We start from the raw sequence: 14,821 nt of genomic DNA on the forward strand, positions 1-14,821 counted from the left end.
ACAGCTGAAAGGGCATAATACAATGATCTCCAAAACAAAGGGCATAGTGCCCTTTCCACAGCATTTGGCACTTGGAATGTAAAAGTCTTTGAAAATGTCCTTTCTGCGTGAAATACAGCTCTCATGTGGTTTGAGGTTCAGACAGAGGAAACGTAGATCTTTCTTTCCCCGTGTTAGGTATGTAAGGATTGTAGGTTGAAATGTCACACTGCAGAGTACCTGTAAATGTTCCTGCAAACATGCACAGTCAGATCCAGAATATTCATACCTTCAATTTCTACTAAAGACATGAATATATTTATTTTTGAAATTCTGACCTAAGGTTTTATTACCACTTCGTTTTATAATAATAAAGAAAGCAGCTAATTAAATTATTTGTCAGTTAAGGTATTAGCTCAGTATCCAAAACTTGCTTGAATTAGAATTTGTATATATTTCATATTAATATATGCGTTAAATATAATCTGATTCCATTATTTTTGGCATGGTATATTTTGTGGACATGCACATTTATTTGAGGACCGTTATTTTAAACATTTACGCTTATAACTCAAAAGAAAAAGATTTAAAATTTGTAAAACATCTTTTGATTTCAGAGGTATAAGTTTTGAGTTCATTATATAGGTGTATATTACTTTGCTTTTCTTTAATATTTACAAACATCCTTTTATTGGACATAGCATATATTATATGCAATTATTGGTAATAATACCATCCGCCATTGTTACGTGCCTCCTGTGAGATTGGTTCTGTGCTCTGGTTTATGTACACTCTCTCATTTCATCCTCATGATAACTATGTGACGTTTAGGTTGGTATTATTTTCCATGTTTTGCAGGTAAGAAACCGGAGACTTTGGCAGGTTAAATAACTTGCCCACCAGTGCGAGTAACTGAAAGAACTGGAATTTAAATTCTAATATTTCTGGTTTCATGTTTCCTTAACATCTCACAGTGCACAAAGACAGTTACCTACCTCAAAATGTTAGTTTGAACTGAATAACAATAAGTGTTACATCTTTTCTTACCTGAGCAATAAACCAGTTTGTGCTCCTTAGTTCACAGACTGAGGATGCATTCTCTGTTCCCACAGGGTTGAATGTAACAACTGTGAGACTGGAGAACAGTGTGGTGCAATTATGCATGGCAATGCTGTCACCTTCTGTGAGCCATATGGTCCAAGAGAATTGGTAAGTATATGCTATTTGTGTACGTTATTCCAAGTACATTGTTTTTACTAAGCTTTTTGCCAACAAAAGGTTCTTATGCTGTCATAGTTCAGATAAAAATTTACAGTATTATTTATATTATGAGTCCTATTACAGATATCTCAAAATAGGGAGCAGTGATTTTATGGTTTATTTTCAAATGTAAAAATAAAGAATTCACTAATAAAATTGGCAGCATCAAGGGATCTCATTAAACATGGTGCATTATTATGATTAGATGGCTTTTTAAAAATATGGGTACATGTGTGACATATGACATATATGCCACACATTTATTTATATATATTGTTTATATAACATATCTAAATAATTATATATGTAATTATATATATAACATATCTAAATAATTTATGACTTTATAAGTTCTTGTATAAAACTTTACTTTTAAACTTTTTACTTTCTCCTCACAAGCCAAAAATGTTAGATAAGTAATTTTATCTATTATTTTTAAACTTTTTTCCTAACCACAGAGGAACTTTGATTTTTTTTGAGTGAAAGAGCACACTGAATAAACCAGTTTTTAAAAAATTTTGGTCTATGCCAAAACGTTCAGGAGCAGGTTATTTTCCTCTAGTTTAGACTGATTAGACTTTGCTTGCCAAAGATACGTTTTTGGATCATCTGTAAAATGAATTGTGAGCTCTCTAACTTGAAAGCAGTGAACCCGAGAGCCATCAGCATGTGGCCGACGAGCCTTTTGTTGTTACTCTGTTCTTGTTTCTGGCGTGAAGACTACACTCAGTTCCCATTCTTGAAAAAGGATCTAACAGCAATTGTTGTCTCACACCCCTGGCTCAAGTTCTTTGCTCCCGATGTTCTCCTCGCAACATCTCTCATGCTTTGCTTTTCTGCTTTTTGACTTGAGCTTCAAAGCTGCTTCTCCTTTTTTCTCCCACGTCTTCCTTATCATGGGGCTTTTAGTAACAGGTTGTATTTTTCACCCCTATGTCACACATTCTGTTTCAAATTCATTAACTTTCAAAGAGGCCAAAAGACTGACTTCCACAGTAAAAAGGAGGAGAAAAACTAGCTAGGCAATTAAAAGAAGATTTAGTTATCAAAATGTGAAAGTTAATTAATTTTTACAACATGGGTCTTATTTTATGCTGCTTGAATACCCCTTTCATGGCAATGGATACATTTAATTTATTAAAGATACAAGCTTCAGAACATTGATAAATTGGAGAGTTTTTACTTGAAATTAGAACACAAACAGAATTAATTGGATGCAAATTAAAATAATAGGTGCTCATAATTCAAGACTCACGAGGTGTTGTAATACTCCTGCAGACAAATGTGACTCTGTTAGTGAAGTTCTTCTGGAAAAAATGAATTTGCTAGTACGTTTTAAATAATGTACCATGACTGAATTAATTATCTATAAACCTTAAACAAAATTAAATTTTTGCCATAGTTAATTGAGCTTAGCATAAATGCCTGTTTTAGAATGTTCTCTCGTTCAGTAATATTTCTGGAAATGCTTGGCAAATTCTTTTTTATTTCTACTGATTAATAGGAAGTAAAAATATCTGAGAAGATAATGCCAAATTTCATATTTCTATGGCATAAAAGCCAAAGTATTTAGTTTATTTGATCCCACGTATATTTAATCCTGATTGTTTCACTATATCCCAGCTTGTTTAGCATTTAGAATGTATACACCTAATAGGCTGGTTTTGAAGTATATTATATAATAATGTGAGATTAGCCTTTCAACTATAAAGGAAAATATTCAAAATAATTATCTTCATCCAAGAAAGAAAAAAACGTATGCAGATTTATATTCCCATCACAAGTATGTTCCTAAGAAGAATTGTGTGGTAGACGCAAAGGGACTAGAATGAAGATACATGACAGTGATGGAGATGACATTCACATTTTACACACTAGCAACTTGTAATTTTCAAAAAGTTTTATACTGTATTGGTGTCCCAGGGGCAAAAATGCATATTGTACCCAAGTTGTATTTACAGGAGACATTAATCGAATGAAAACTGAGGAAGTCAGTTGTCAATTAACATGCTATTATGTTCACTAAAATTCAGATATTTGCATGGTGCTTCAAAACTGAATCAAGTCGAAACGGTTGTGCATAGGAACCAATGAAAATTATCAGCCCCCAAACATCACTTTGTAAAAAAATACGCCTTCTTGTTTTTCATAAATCCATTTCTTAACTGAAGTTGTGAAACAAAGAACCGTAGACAAAGAACCTTAATAGGCTAATGCTTTATCTTTTACAATGCCGAAAAGAGCATCTCTATGTTGTGAGTTTAGTCAAATGGCCATTTCATTTCAATAAAAGCCAGAGTCAGTGAGGTGCATGTGCTCTGCATGGATGTACCACGTGTCGTGTTTTCACTGCTCCGGGGCTGTGCAACCCGCACACATTTTTTTGAACCCAGTGAAGTCTTCATATTTCAGGAGGTACACCTAACTTTATTCATTTTCCTAGTCTAAAATAGAAGTGAAGAGGAATTCATCTACCCACTCCTTTAAGAGAAAATGTACTCTGTCAGAGCTTAAAATGAAATTAGTTATGTTAGCCACCATTTTTTAAAGAAATTATTTACTGAATTATTCTTACATATTTGGAAATGCATCTGAGTTAGAAGGGCAAGTTTGGGCAAAAACAGCATTAAACCCAATAAAAATTTACAGGGAAGAGGTGCAGAATGAACAGCATCAGCCTACAGTGAATTCTTCAGATTCATTTAGTGATCATACTGATTTCCCATAGTTTGGAGTCTATTGGATAATTTAGGAGCACTGAGATTTGGTAGGAAAAAAGTTCTCTGTCAGTTATTCATAGTCGTTATATTATTTATCAAAAACCTTTAAGAGACCCTTTGGTTTTCAGAATGTCAGATATAAAGGCTCGATAACGTTGCAGATTAAACTTACACATTTGAACTCAAGAATAATAAATAATTTATAATCCCCAAATGTAAATATAAGTGAGTAGATTTTATAGGCAATGCTTCTTGTTATTTTTTTCTCTTCGTCTTCCCTATTTTCTTGTAGCTGACAATTTTACTAATAAACTAAATGGGTGAAGGTAACAAAAGGAGAGTCAGCCATTCCACCAGTCCTTAACTTCTCTGGTGAAAAAAATAAATGTAGAATGAATGACTATTCAAAGTCTAAGGTCACCCTCAGTTAGCACATGTAAGTTGAAATTTGGCAATATTTCAAGCCACTTACTGTTTACTAGCAGTAGTAAAACTTGATCGTGGTGACACAAGCATCATTTGTTATCCCACCAGGCTAAGTATCTAAGATTGTCCAACGTGTTTAATTCTCCTGCTACCAGTAGCAACAACCATGTGCTTTTAACTTATATAATATCATGGTTTTAAATAACTTATATTCAGGAGTTGTTTAGTAATTCATCTGAGAATCTATTGTTATGTAAAATCAGAAAAGAAGAGCATTCATTCAATTTACTGAAAAATTTTTAAATTTAAGGAGAATTTCCTCTGACACCCTGACACCAGTGATTTTTGCTGCATTAAAATCAGTTGGGAGCTGATACCTATATTGATGTTTGGAGAACTTACAAAATGTCTCTCTTGCCCTCCTCCCTGTCACCTTTCCTCCTTCTTCATGAATTGTGAAGCTGTGTATTTCAAGCACACGTCCAGCCATCTTTCCAAATCGAGGAGTAGAAACGGGAAGCCCGTGTGCAATCTTTTGATATTCACATCTCTGCTGAATTCTGGCAGAGCAAGAGGCTCGCTCACTGTTTGTCCACTGGTTTCCATGGCAATCATGAACTGGGCATCTCTTGACCCTTCTGCAGTTGTGGATCCATCACAAGGGGGCTAACAAATGCAGGGACAAGTGTAAGGATGTTATTATGATATGTGAGAAGTGGAGGTAAGACAGCCTACTGCTTCTGCCACCATGAAACACAGGTATACACTTTGTTCTATAGGGTGTGGTCATAGCAGGCACCCCATACTTTAGCTTACGGGGGTGGGAACCCAACAAGAGAGTGATTGCAAATGAGAGTCTTAATTCTCATCTTGTTTGTGCTAATGTGAGTCAAAGTCACTGCTCCAAAGAACAAATAAATAAAAATTCAAAAAATTTAAATTTATTTAAAGTTAAATAAGGTACCGTTCCTCGTTCAGAAGCGGGAAAATCCTTAAGCATGCTTCTTCACAAAACTAAGGGAAAGGAATAGAAATGTGTTGGAAGGGTATTTCCGATCCATAACTTTTTTTGAAGGAACAGTTTTATTGAGAAATAATCCACATAGTCTATAATTCATTCATTTAAAGTGTACAAGGTTTTTAGTTTATACACAAAATTATGAAACCGTCACCATAATCAATTCTAGAACATTTTCATTGTCCCCCAAAGAAATGCTGTCCCCTTTTGCTGGCATAATTCTATTTACTTTTCAAAATAATCTTATTCTTCCATTTGCTCTTAATTTACCTCCCGATTTTTGTTCGGTAGCCTTTTTATAGTCTTCCCTTTGGGCCCCAGAACTGTTGATGTAGGCTGGAGGGGAGGTGGTGGGCGCTGTATCAAGTGCCCTCACAAGGTTACCTGGTAGATTGCACTAAAAACAATTTTCAACAGGACTGGGAGCATACCATGAATGCCTAAGTCAGGATCTCACAGCTTCGTTCCCCACAGGGAAACATGAAACATGTGTGTTCAGACACACTGATGAAAATAAGCTGACCACCTGATACATACAGCCTGTTAATGGCCCCTTTCTTTCCTCTTCTTTTCGCACTCCCCTCCTCCCGACATCGTCCGCCTCTTTCTCCTCCTCTCTTTCTCGTTCATCTTATTTTGGTGTATTCCTTTTTCTAGATTACCACAAGCCTTAATACAACAACAGCCTCTGTCCTCCAATTTTCCATTGGTAAGTGTTTTTAGCAATTATAGCAATTTAACTTGGAAATGTTTGTTTTAATCATTGCGTACAATCAGGATTACAGTGCCAAATGGTTTTGGATTTAGAGAAGAGTGAGTCTTAACTTGGTAGTGAGTAATTTAAAACATTTAAAAGTGAAAGAAAAAAATATTTAAATGCTACATTCTGGTCTCACGTCTCTCCAGCAGGGAGTGGCATTTAAAAATGATGCAGATAATCTGCAACATCTTGAAGTGATTTATATGGATTTTGAATGCATTGGATTTTTCTGTTATAGCAGAATTACCTTACTAGCTATTTTTTGCTCAGATTAAGATTGAAATCTGTTCTATTTCCTGCACTCTTACTGACTAGTAGGGAAAGAGATGATTATGATCATTGGTGGCTGAGAGAAATCAATTAGGGCTTCATGTTTGACGTAAATAATCTGTGTTTAATTCAGTCATGGATAATGAAAAAATTAATATATCTGGCAATATTTCTTCTAAGTGCTTTTGTAGTAGAGCTAAAAATTCCTACCCAAAGCATTCAATAAAATAAGGTACCTTGTGAGCAAGCGTTTATGGTTTTGCTGCCTATTATATTACTTTCTATTCTAATTTTCAAAGGTATATATTAATACATAACATGTACGAGTTTCCAAAGGGAATGTTCCAGGTGAGGAAAGATATTGCTTTCTAGGTGGGGGTTAGCTCTATTGATCGTGGTCCCGTAACTTGGAAACCTCCTCCTGGCCCCTCCCGGTGACGTGAGGATGTCTGGGACAGCCTCCTCGGTATCCACCACCTTCACCCTCATATCTTTGGAGATCCACTTTCAGCGAAAGGACTGTATCCCTCACTTGCCTGGTAGTCCTAATTGCAAATCAGTGTTCTCATAGCCGGGAGCCCACTGTGGTTGATTGTGCCCAAGAGCAATTTTCTTCAAGTCCCACGGTTGTCGCTTATTCATCAGTGTGCCTCTTTTCAGCTTCTGTAGGTATTATGTGAAGTTGCCTGATTACAGTTTGAGTTATTTTCTTCTCACACTGATAGCATTACCTACAACAATTTGCAGACTATTTAGAAGTCCGTATGTGGTCATAAGAAGGGTGTTAGCAAAGCCAAAACAATGTTTTTTTATGAGAGGGTTTTCTTTGTTCTATCAGCAAATGTATCCTAAGTTTTCTATAGTGAGCACGAAATATAGTAAGCATCACTTTATGCTTTCTATAAAGTGAACTTTTATAATCAGAAAAAAATAGCGTTTATTTTTTAAAAGTTGTGGTTCTAGAAAAACAAATTTTTAAAATTCTAGCATGAGAGGCAAGTAACTCAGAGGTTCTTAACCAGAATAAATGTGTTTAAATTCTTTACGCTATTAATATAAAAAATACGCTGAGTAATGTTTTCCTGTTTATCTGTATTCTGAGTGCTTATTCTTACTTTTTGCTAGAGCAATGAATATTGATTTCAGATATTATCTCTCAGCAATTAAAGAATACAAGAGAATACGCTTTAAAATATATGCCTCATAACCCTACTAGTATTTGAGTTTTATTCAAGGTAGGAGAGATCCAGCAGCAATTAAATTATCCTTCCTTAAAGGAAAACAAAGTCTGTTTTTGTAAATGTAAAGAGTGTGCTGTAGAGAGGCATAGATTCTTTATGTCCTCACCTTTCAATAGCGCCCTCCCACGAACTGTAGAGCTGATGAGACAGGGCCGAGAAAGGCAGTTAATCAGGGAAAGCCGAGTTTCGTACCTGAGACCCAAAACTCAGAGCAAGCACCATGCCCAGGTCTTGGGACTAGTCCCAAATCCATGACTTAGCAAGAGCCCTTGGTTTTCCCACGAGCCAGAGGGATGCAGCCCACCAGGCCAGAGAGTGGCTTGTATTATTTAAAGCCTGAGTTGAATGCTAGGTTAGAAGACTGGAAGAGTGACAGAATCAGAGGTTGGAGAGAGTGAGAGATCTCAAGTTTATAACTAAAAAATACACTTAGAAATCTTTTAAGCGGCAGTTTTAGGGTTGAAAGTGAAATTCTAACATGTCATCGTTTGGGAGTGAAATAGAAAATATTTAGTAAAAGAAATTATAATTTACTGCTTAGAGAATTCATTGGGAAATTAGTTTACTGCATTTTGAGAATAAAAATTGGGGGAACTAAGAAGGATTAGGGTGGCCAAGAATGTAGTGGCAGACCATTAGCTGTAAGGTGTATGGCGTTCTGTGGTAAATACAGTATAGTGGGCAGAACCTTCCAGAAATAATTTTGTGTATCTTGTTATGAGTACTTGGAGTAGCATCATTGTGTTTATATGGATGGTGTGAAGGCTAGACACAAATTCCAGAGATGTTGTAATTGTGTGTGTTCATCCTGAGCTTTACAAGCCCCACGATAACCAAATACAAAAATAGCAACAACAGTCAGGTAGCCATTGCTTTTATACTCAGTTCAACAATTGTATTGAATATGTTATAAAAAACACTGTAAGTCGACAGTTCCACATTTACATTTTTTTGTGTTTTGTGGAATTCTCCCAATCTATACTAATACAGTCATGCACTGCATAACGATGTTTCAGTCAACGACAGACCACATCTGCAATGGTGGTCCCATATGATTAGTACCACAGAGCCTAGGTGTGTAGTAGGCTATACCATCTAGGTTTGTGTAAGTGCACTCTATGATCTTCGCACAATGATAAAATCGCCTGACCATGCATTTCTCAGAATGTGTTCTCAATGTTAAGTGACGTATGTCTGTAATGTGGTTAAATATGGTCAGATTTAGTGTCACTCCTCAGAAAGTCCTTTAAAATGTTAAATGTTTGTTGTATAGTGTGAAGATTTAGATGTAATATAGGAATTTTCTAGCGGATTCTATCATTATTTATGGCTTCAGTGGTGAATTATGTTCATAATTATTCACATACAACAACACAATAGAATAAATGATTGCCTTGATGTTTTTATATTGCTCTTGTAAACATTTTGAATTATATGACAAGCATTATCCAAAAGAATCCCAAGTACCTCAGAATACGTATAAAGAAATTTCTTGAATTATTAAGGAATATCTCAAACTGTCTCAATGCAGCAATGCTTTCCCAACGCCTCTAATGTATATATACTATGTATGTGTGTGTGTGTGTGTGTGTGTGTGTATACAGGCATACATTTATGCATAAATATACAAGCTATCTTAACCAAATGAGTTTTAAAGTGAAAGCATTCTGAAAATGCAGTTCTGCAAGCTGAAATTTATCAACAGCTAAATCATCTTGAAAAGTGTCCTAGAATATTCTTAGAAGAACTTTTCATTTTTCCATTCCAACGAAAGATCTCATATCCATTTCTGTGCTGAGGCATCGATCCGCTACAGTCCTCACTTGATTGATTAGATTCAACTTGTAGAATTTATGGTTGTAGCCTTAGGGGCATTTACCCATTTCCTTTAGATTTCCTCCGGGATAGGAAGGAAAATTTGAGATGATACCCTTGCAAACCATTATCTTCCATATGCCTCCAAACTCTGTTTTCCCAGGCAGAATCCTGCTCCCAAGGGAAGGGCTTGTAGTGCTTTGTATCCATCATTCACTGAACAAGATTTCACTGAATATTTACTGTGTGCCCAGCACTGTTCTGAGCTAACTTTAACTCTGGAACAAAAAAGTGAGAAAACAGCACATTTTTACAGTGCTTAGTGGTGTGGGAGAGGCGTACGGAGCCTGAAACCTCCATAGCACCGCCAGATTGTTATAAACAGAGATGGACGTATGTACAGGTCCCCATAGTGGCAAGGCCTAACTAGGTCTTGCAGAGGAGAGCCATTTAGGAAGGCTTCTTAAAGAGGAGAATCCTTGAGAGCAAAGAATGTGAGTCAGAGAAGGACAAAAGTTTTCCAGGTGAGAAGCCAGAGTGACACAAGCAAGCTATAGGGTGGAAACGTCAGTGTCCTCCTAGAGCAGAAGGACGGGCCAGGGGTAGCTGTGAGCAATGTCAGATGAAATTGCGTCCATCTGAAGAGTTGATCAAAATGGGCTGGGGTTTTTTAACTCATTTAATTGACAATAGAGGTGAGCAAAATGGCCTCTTTCTCTCTTGAGCAATAAAAAATATAATGAAATTAATTCCTAGGAAAGATTATTTGAAGAGTTGTGTTAAGTGTGAACTTGTCCCTTCCTTGATATAAATCTGCATTGACTACTCAGCAAGAACTTGCCAATATCCTTCTTCAACATAGCCCAGCTCTTTCTTCAGATTAACAAAATTCATCAGTCAAATGGGGATTAAAGGTAGAGCATTTAAAAACAGATGCCATGAAGAGCAAACAGTTTGGCTTCGGAGGTAAATCTATCTTGTCCATCATGATGTTCTCAGCCCTTAGCCCCGGGACTCAAAATAAGTATATGCTCATAAATATTTCTCACCTAAGTGACAAGTAACTATTACAGACACATCTGTAATAGTATGTAATCAAGTGCTAAATTAGTGTGATGCAGACATTTCATGCCAAGAGAGGATTTGGGGGAGGTGAGCTGAGGACCTCAATCAATGGAAAAGATGACCGAGAAGAAAACAGAAAAGCGCCAATAAACTATGTTTTTAGTGAAGCTAGTGGACAAAAATATATATCCATGTATTTATCAGTTCGTTATCATTGAACTAGCTAGAATCTATTATTTGTTCATAATTTATAGAATTAGTAGCTTTTTTCTTTGGTTTTACTTATGAATACCCTAAAGATTTGAAGTTTTGTGTATGTGTTTATTTTTTTTTACTGCTTTTTTGTTTGTTTCAAGACAGAAGAAGGTCATTAAATCGTAAATGTTTTATATCTACAGATTAAGATATGAAAATGTCCTTAGGCCTGAATTATTCTTTTATGTACTGTATATGCTACAGAGTCTCTGAGACAAATGAGAGTATTTTGAAAAATAAGAACTAGAAGATTACAAAAGTTAGAGGTACTCTCATTGATGAATTGGAAGATTGCTTTGTACAAGAAAAGAGATCTGGCATTATTTTTGCTCAAATAAATATAATGAATAAAATGCCACTAGGAAGAGGTATTATATTGCGTTCAACCTAAGGGGGGCAGTTTTTCCCTCAAGCCTAATTCATAAACATCTTAATTACTCAGAACTTGGTTCAATAGAGAAACTTGCTCTCAAGTTGGAGGAGAAACTGAGGCCTTCGAATCTTGGTATGAATTGTTGCTCATTTCCTCTGTGAACTTACAGAAATATATTTCTAAATTAGACTCTCATTTTTCTCAAGGGTCACTTTACTTGGTAAGTGAGTAACATTGGGGCATTTATTATGAAAGAGTGAAAACTTCTTCTGAAAACCTGAAAATCTCTAAGTATGAGACTAACAAAATCTCTGGTGACTTGAGCTCAAGACAAATACAAATAAAAAACAGAAGTTTGGAAAATTTTAATGGTAAAATTATTTTAATACATATGCTTTACAGGTTAATAACCTATTTTATTTGATTGTAAGATTCTTGGATATAAAAGATATTAAAATAAGACTTGTTTATGACTTGATTTTTAGAGCTTCAAGAATCTATATTAACACAAAGACTGAAATATTTATATAGGGAACACTTCTGTGTTATCTAAATTTAATAAATAAAGGTTTGGAACTGATTATAATTCAGGTTATCCTACTTCTTCATGCTGGAGTTGACCTATTCCTTTTTATGGAATATATATTTTAAAAGACCACTATAAACGAACTTTATACATATTTCAAATCCACCTCATCTTAAGTTCTTAAGTCTTATTTCAAGTAATAAAAGGGAATATTCTGAAATAATTGTAAAATTCTACTAAGCATAAGGTTCTGGCAAAGATTGTTGAGATTAATTATAAGTGTCTTTGAATTATGAAAACTGATAACTAAATAATTATGTGAATTAAAATACGATTTGAAAGATACTATGCCTTTTCCTTTTTTTTTTTTCTGAGGAAAATCAGCCCTGTGCTAACATTTGTTGCCAATCTTCCTTTTCTTTTTGCTTGAGGAAGACTGAGGAAGATTAGCCCTGAGCTAACATCTGTGCCAGTCTTTCTCTGCTTTATATGTGAGTGGCCGCTTCAGCATGGCTGACAAGTGGGTGTAGCTCCTAGCCAGAGATCCAAACTCATGAACCCAGGCCGCCAAAGTGGAATGCGTGGAACTTAACCACTACAACGCCGGGCTGGCCCCTCCATTTCCCCCTTAGAATATTTAATTCATTGTCACTCACCTTGATGAGGTTTAAAAAATAAATATCAGTAATTCATTCATAAATATGTTCTCCTAATATTTACTGAGGGCTGTTAGGAGAAAGGAGATAGTAGCGAACTACGGGGTGAGAAGAAATTGATCATTGGTGTAGACTAAGTGGTCTCTTCTCCATGAAAACTCATCTCATTGCCCCAGGCTGATACCTCTGAAGCCCCGCTATCTCTGTATTTATTTTATGATACTACTTCACTCTACTTTGATTTATTACACTGGCCATTTCTGCACATCCACTTTCTCTCTGTATAGCTTAGATGTTCTTCGAGGGCTAAGGAATGTACGAGTATCCCTCTTTATATATAGGGCAGAATTTTGCTCACAAGTAGTACTGAGTAACTATGAACTGAATTGAATTAAATTCATCAGTTAGGAAAGAGATCTAGAGATGTTCCACATCAGTGCTCAATACTATACCCGTTGTTGACCCCGAGGCAAGGAGTTTGCTGAGTGAAATCCATGGGCGATATCAGAACTTGATCTAAGCCAGTAATTTTCGCTTTCTTGTCAATCAAGGACTCTTGATCAAGGATTCTTCTATTGGAGAGATCTTTAGGGTGTGTACTATATATAACTCTATGTGCTTACATCCAAAGTGGGAAAGCAAAACCTAAGACACTGCCCAGCCTTTGAGGAGTTTGTTATCAAATAGGTGTTTGTTGGGGTGGGGAATCCATGTGTGAGAAGAAAGCAAGGAAGGGAGAGGACCACAGAGGAGAGTATGCAGCCTATGGAAAGGCCAGGAAAGAAGGAGATCCAGGGGCAAGACTTCATTTGGGAGGGAGACTGACCAGAGCAGGTGTGGTACTGCCCCAGAGGGTCGGCATCACAGTGAAGGTTAGAAGCTTGGCAGGGAGACAAGGCAGGGACCATTCAAAGACCTTGAGACCAAGGTCAGAACCAGAAGAGCAACAAGGGTGATAATACTGAGTCTCCAGATTGCTGGGGGTGGGGAGGGGCGGTACTTAACACCTGCTGCCTAAGTTGAGGATTAGTCCTCCTAGAAAATGAGCCAGACTTGAGCACTTGGGCTAGGTTATGTGGCCTCAGCCCTGGGGAAAGGAGGGCTGCTTGGCAGGGAACCTGGCAAAGCTTGACACATTTTGCATTTCTCTTCCTTCTGTTTCTCCCAACATAAGATCTGATGAAAGTTTCATGCTCCAGGCTTGGGAGGAGACTTGCAAAGGGTTAGGCACCCAAAAGTGGTTGGAAATGACATGGCATTCCATACATTGGAAGAGCATTGGCCCCTTTATCCCTTATGATAAGAGTGGCAGTAAACAGGAAGAAATACAAATATTTTGGAAGTGAGGGAATGGGGCTAGGACTGAAAGGGAGAAAGGTAGAAAAGGGGAGGACAGCTGTTCACTTTGTGTCCTGTGGTCATTGTCCATCTGCCATAAACTGAAAGAAGTCACCGAATGAGGTTTGGGAATTGCAGCCAAGGAAGTGGCTAAAGGGGCAAAATATTAAGTACAATAAATCACATACTGTCACATTCATTCAGAAAGAAAGGTTTTCAGACCTAGTGACCTGTTTACCAAGAAAGACAGTCGAAACAGAAATTATTACTAGTAGCCTCATTTTAAAGATAAACAAATATAAAACGGAAGGTGAAGAGGAATTGCTTTAAAACTCTGCTCTTTTTCTACATTATGTAAAAGAGGTCTTTCAAGTTTAAAGGAAGCATGTTTTTATTGAAATACAGAATATTTTTGAGGCTTTCTATTGTTCTACTTTATTTGATCTTTCTTAATCCTTAATGTCAGTTTTTAGTAGACGCTTAAAATGGAAATGTCACTTCCATTTAATGGTCCTTCTTACAATACTGTCCTTGAAATATGTTTCTTCAGTTGAAAAACATCCTAAATTTCCCCGCAAAGATATTTGTGGGTAAAACAGAGGTATTGACATAAACTCTAGATTTCCATATTCAAATAATTGATCTTTTGGGACAACTGAAGATTTTGGGCATGTTGACTTCTCTAACCCGACAATTTCCATCAATAAAATAATGATTGATCTCAACTTCGGTCATCATATTTTACCAAAATTGAATTCATTTGCTCTTGACAGATCTGAGAGTGATTCGAGGATTTCCTCTCGTGCGGAATGGAACTGTTCTTAATTAAAGTCATATCTGTGGGCTCCTTTCAGTCACAATTCCCATCCCTGTCATTTGAGTCTGAGAAGCCCCAGGAGGCTCCCCGCCCGGGCTGCCACAAAGCATTAGCCGATACAGTAACCATTTTTCCTTCCCTGCGTCTTACCCATGAATCAGACTGCTGCTTGTTGGCTACAGCCCCTGAACTTCAACAAGGCATGAGCTACTGTCTGTGCAGGCACGGGCCAGGCGAAGCAAGCCTGCATTTTATGAGAGCCTGGAGCAGCCAGCAAGCCTGCATTTTATGAGAGCCTGGAG

The 14,821-nt window shown here is 36.7% G+C and overlaps 1 protein-coding gene across 2 annotated transcripts in view; it reads left to right on the plus strand.

The window, feature by feature from the left end:
• The window catches only part of RELN (reelin), a 466,017-nt gene that overhangs the window by 234,996 nt on the left and 216,200 nt on the right, over positions 1-14,821 (plus strand). For both annotated transcript variants that reach the window (XM_070505680.1, XM_014831901.3), the window contains exons 7-8: positions 1,092-1,188; positions 6,061-6,112. In XM_070505680.1, coding sequence (XP_070361781.1) covers positions 1,092-1,188; positions 6,061-6,112 — 149 coding nt within the window. The remainder of the gene's footprint in view (positions 1-1,091; positions 1,189-6,060; positions 6,113-14,821) is intronic.

The sequence above is a fragment of the Equus asinus genome, chromosome 1 (genome assembly GCF_041296235.1).
Source record: "Equus asinus isolate D_3611 breed Donkey chromosome 1, EquAss-T2T_v2, whole genome shotgun sequence".
Lineage (NCBI taxonomy): Eukaryota > Metazoa > Chordata > Mammalia > Perissodactyla > Equidae > Equus > Equus asinus.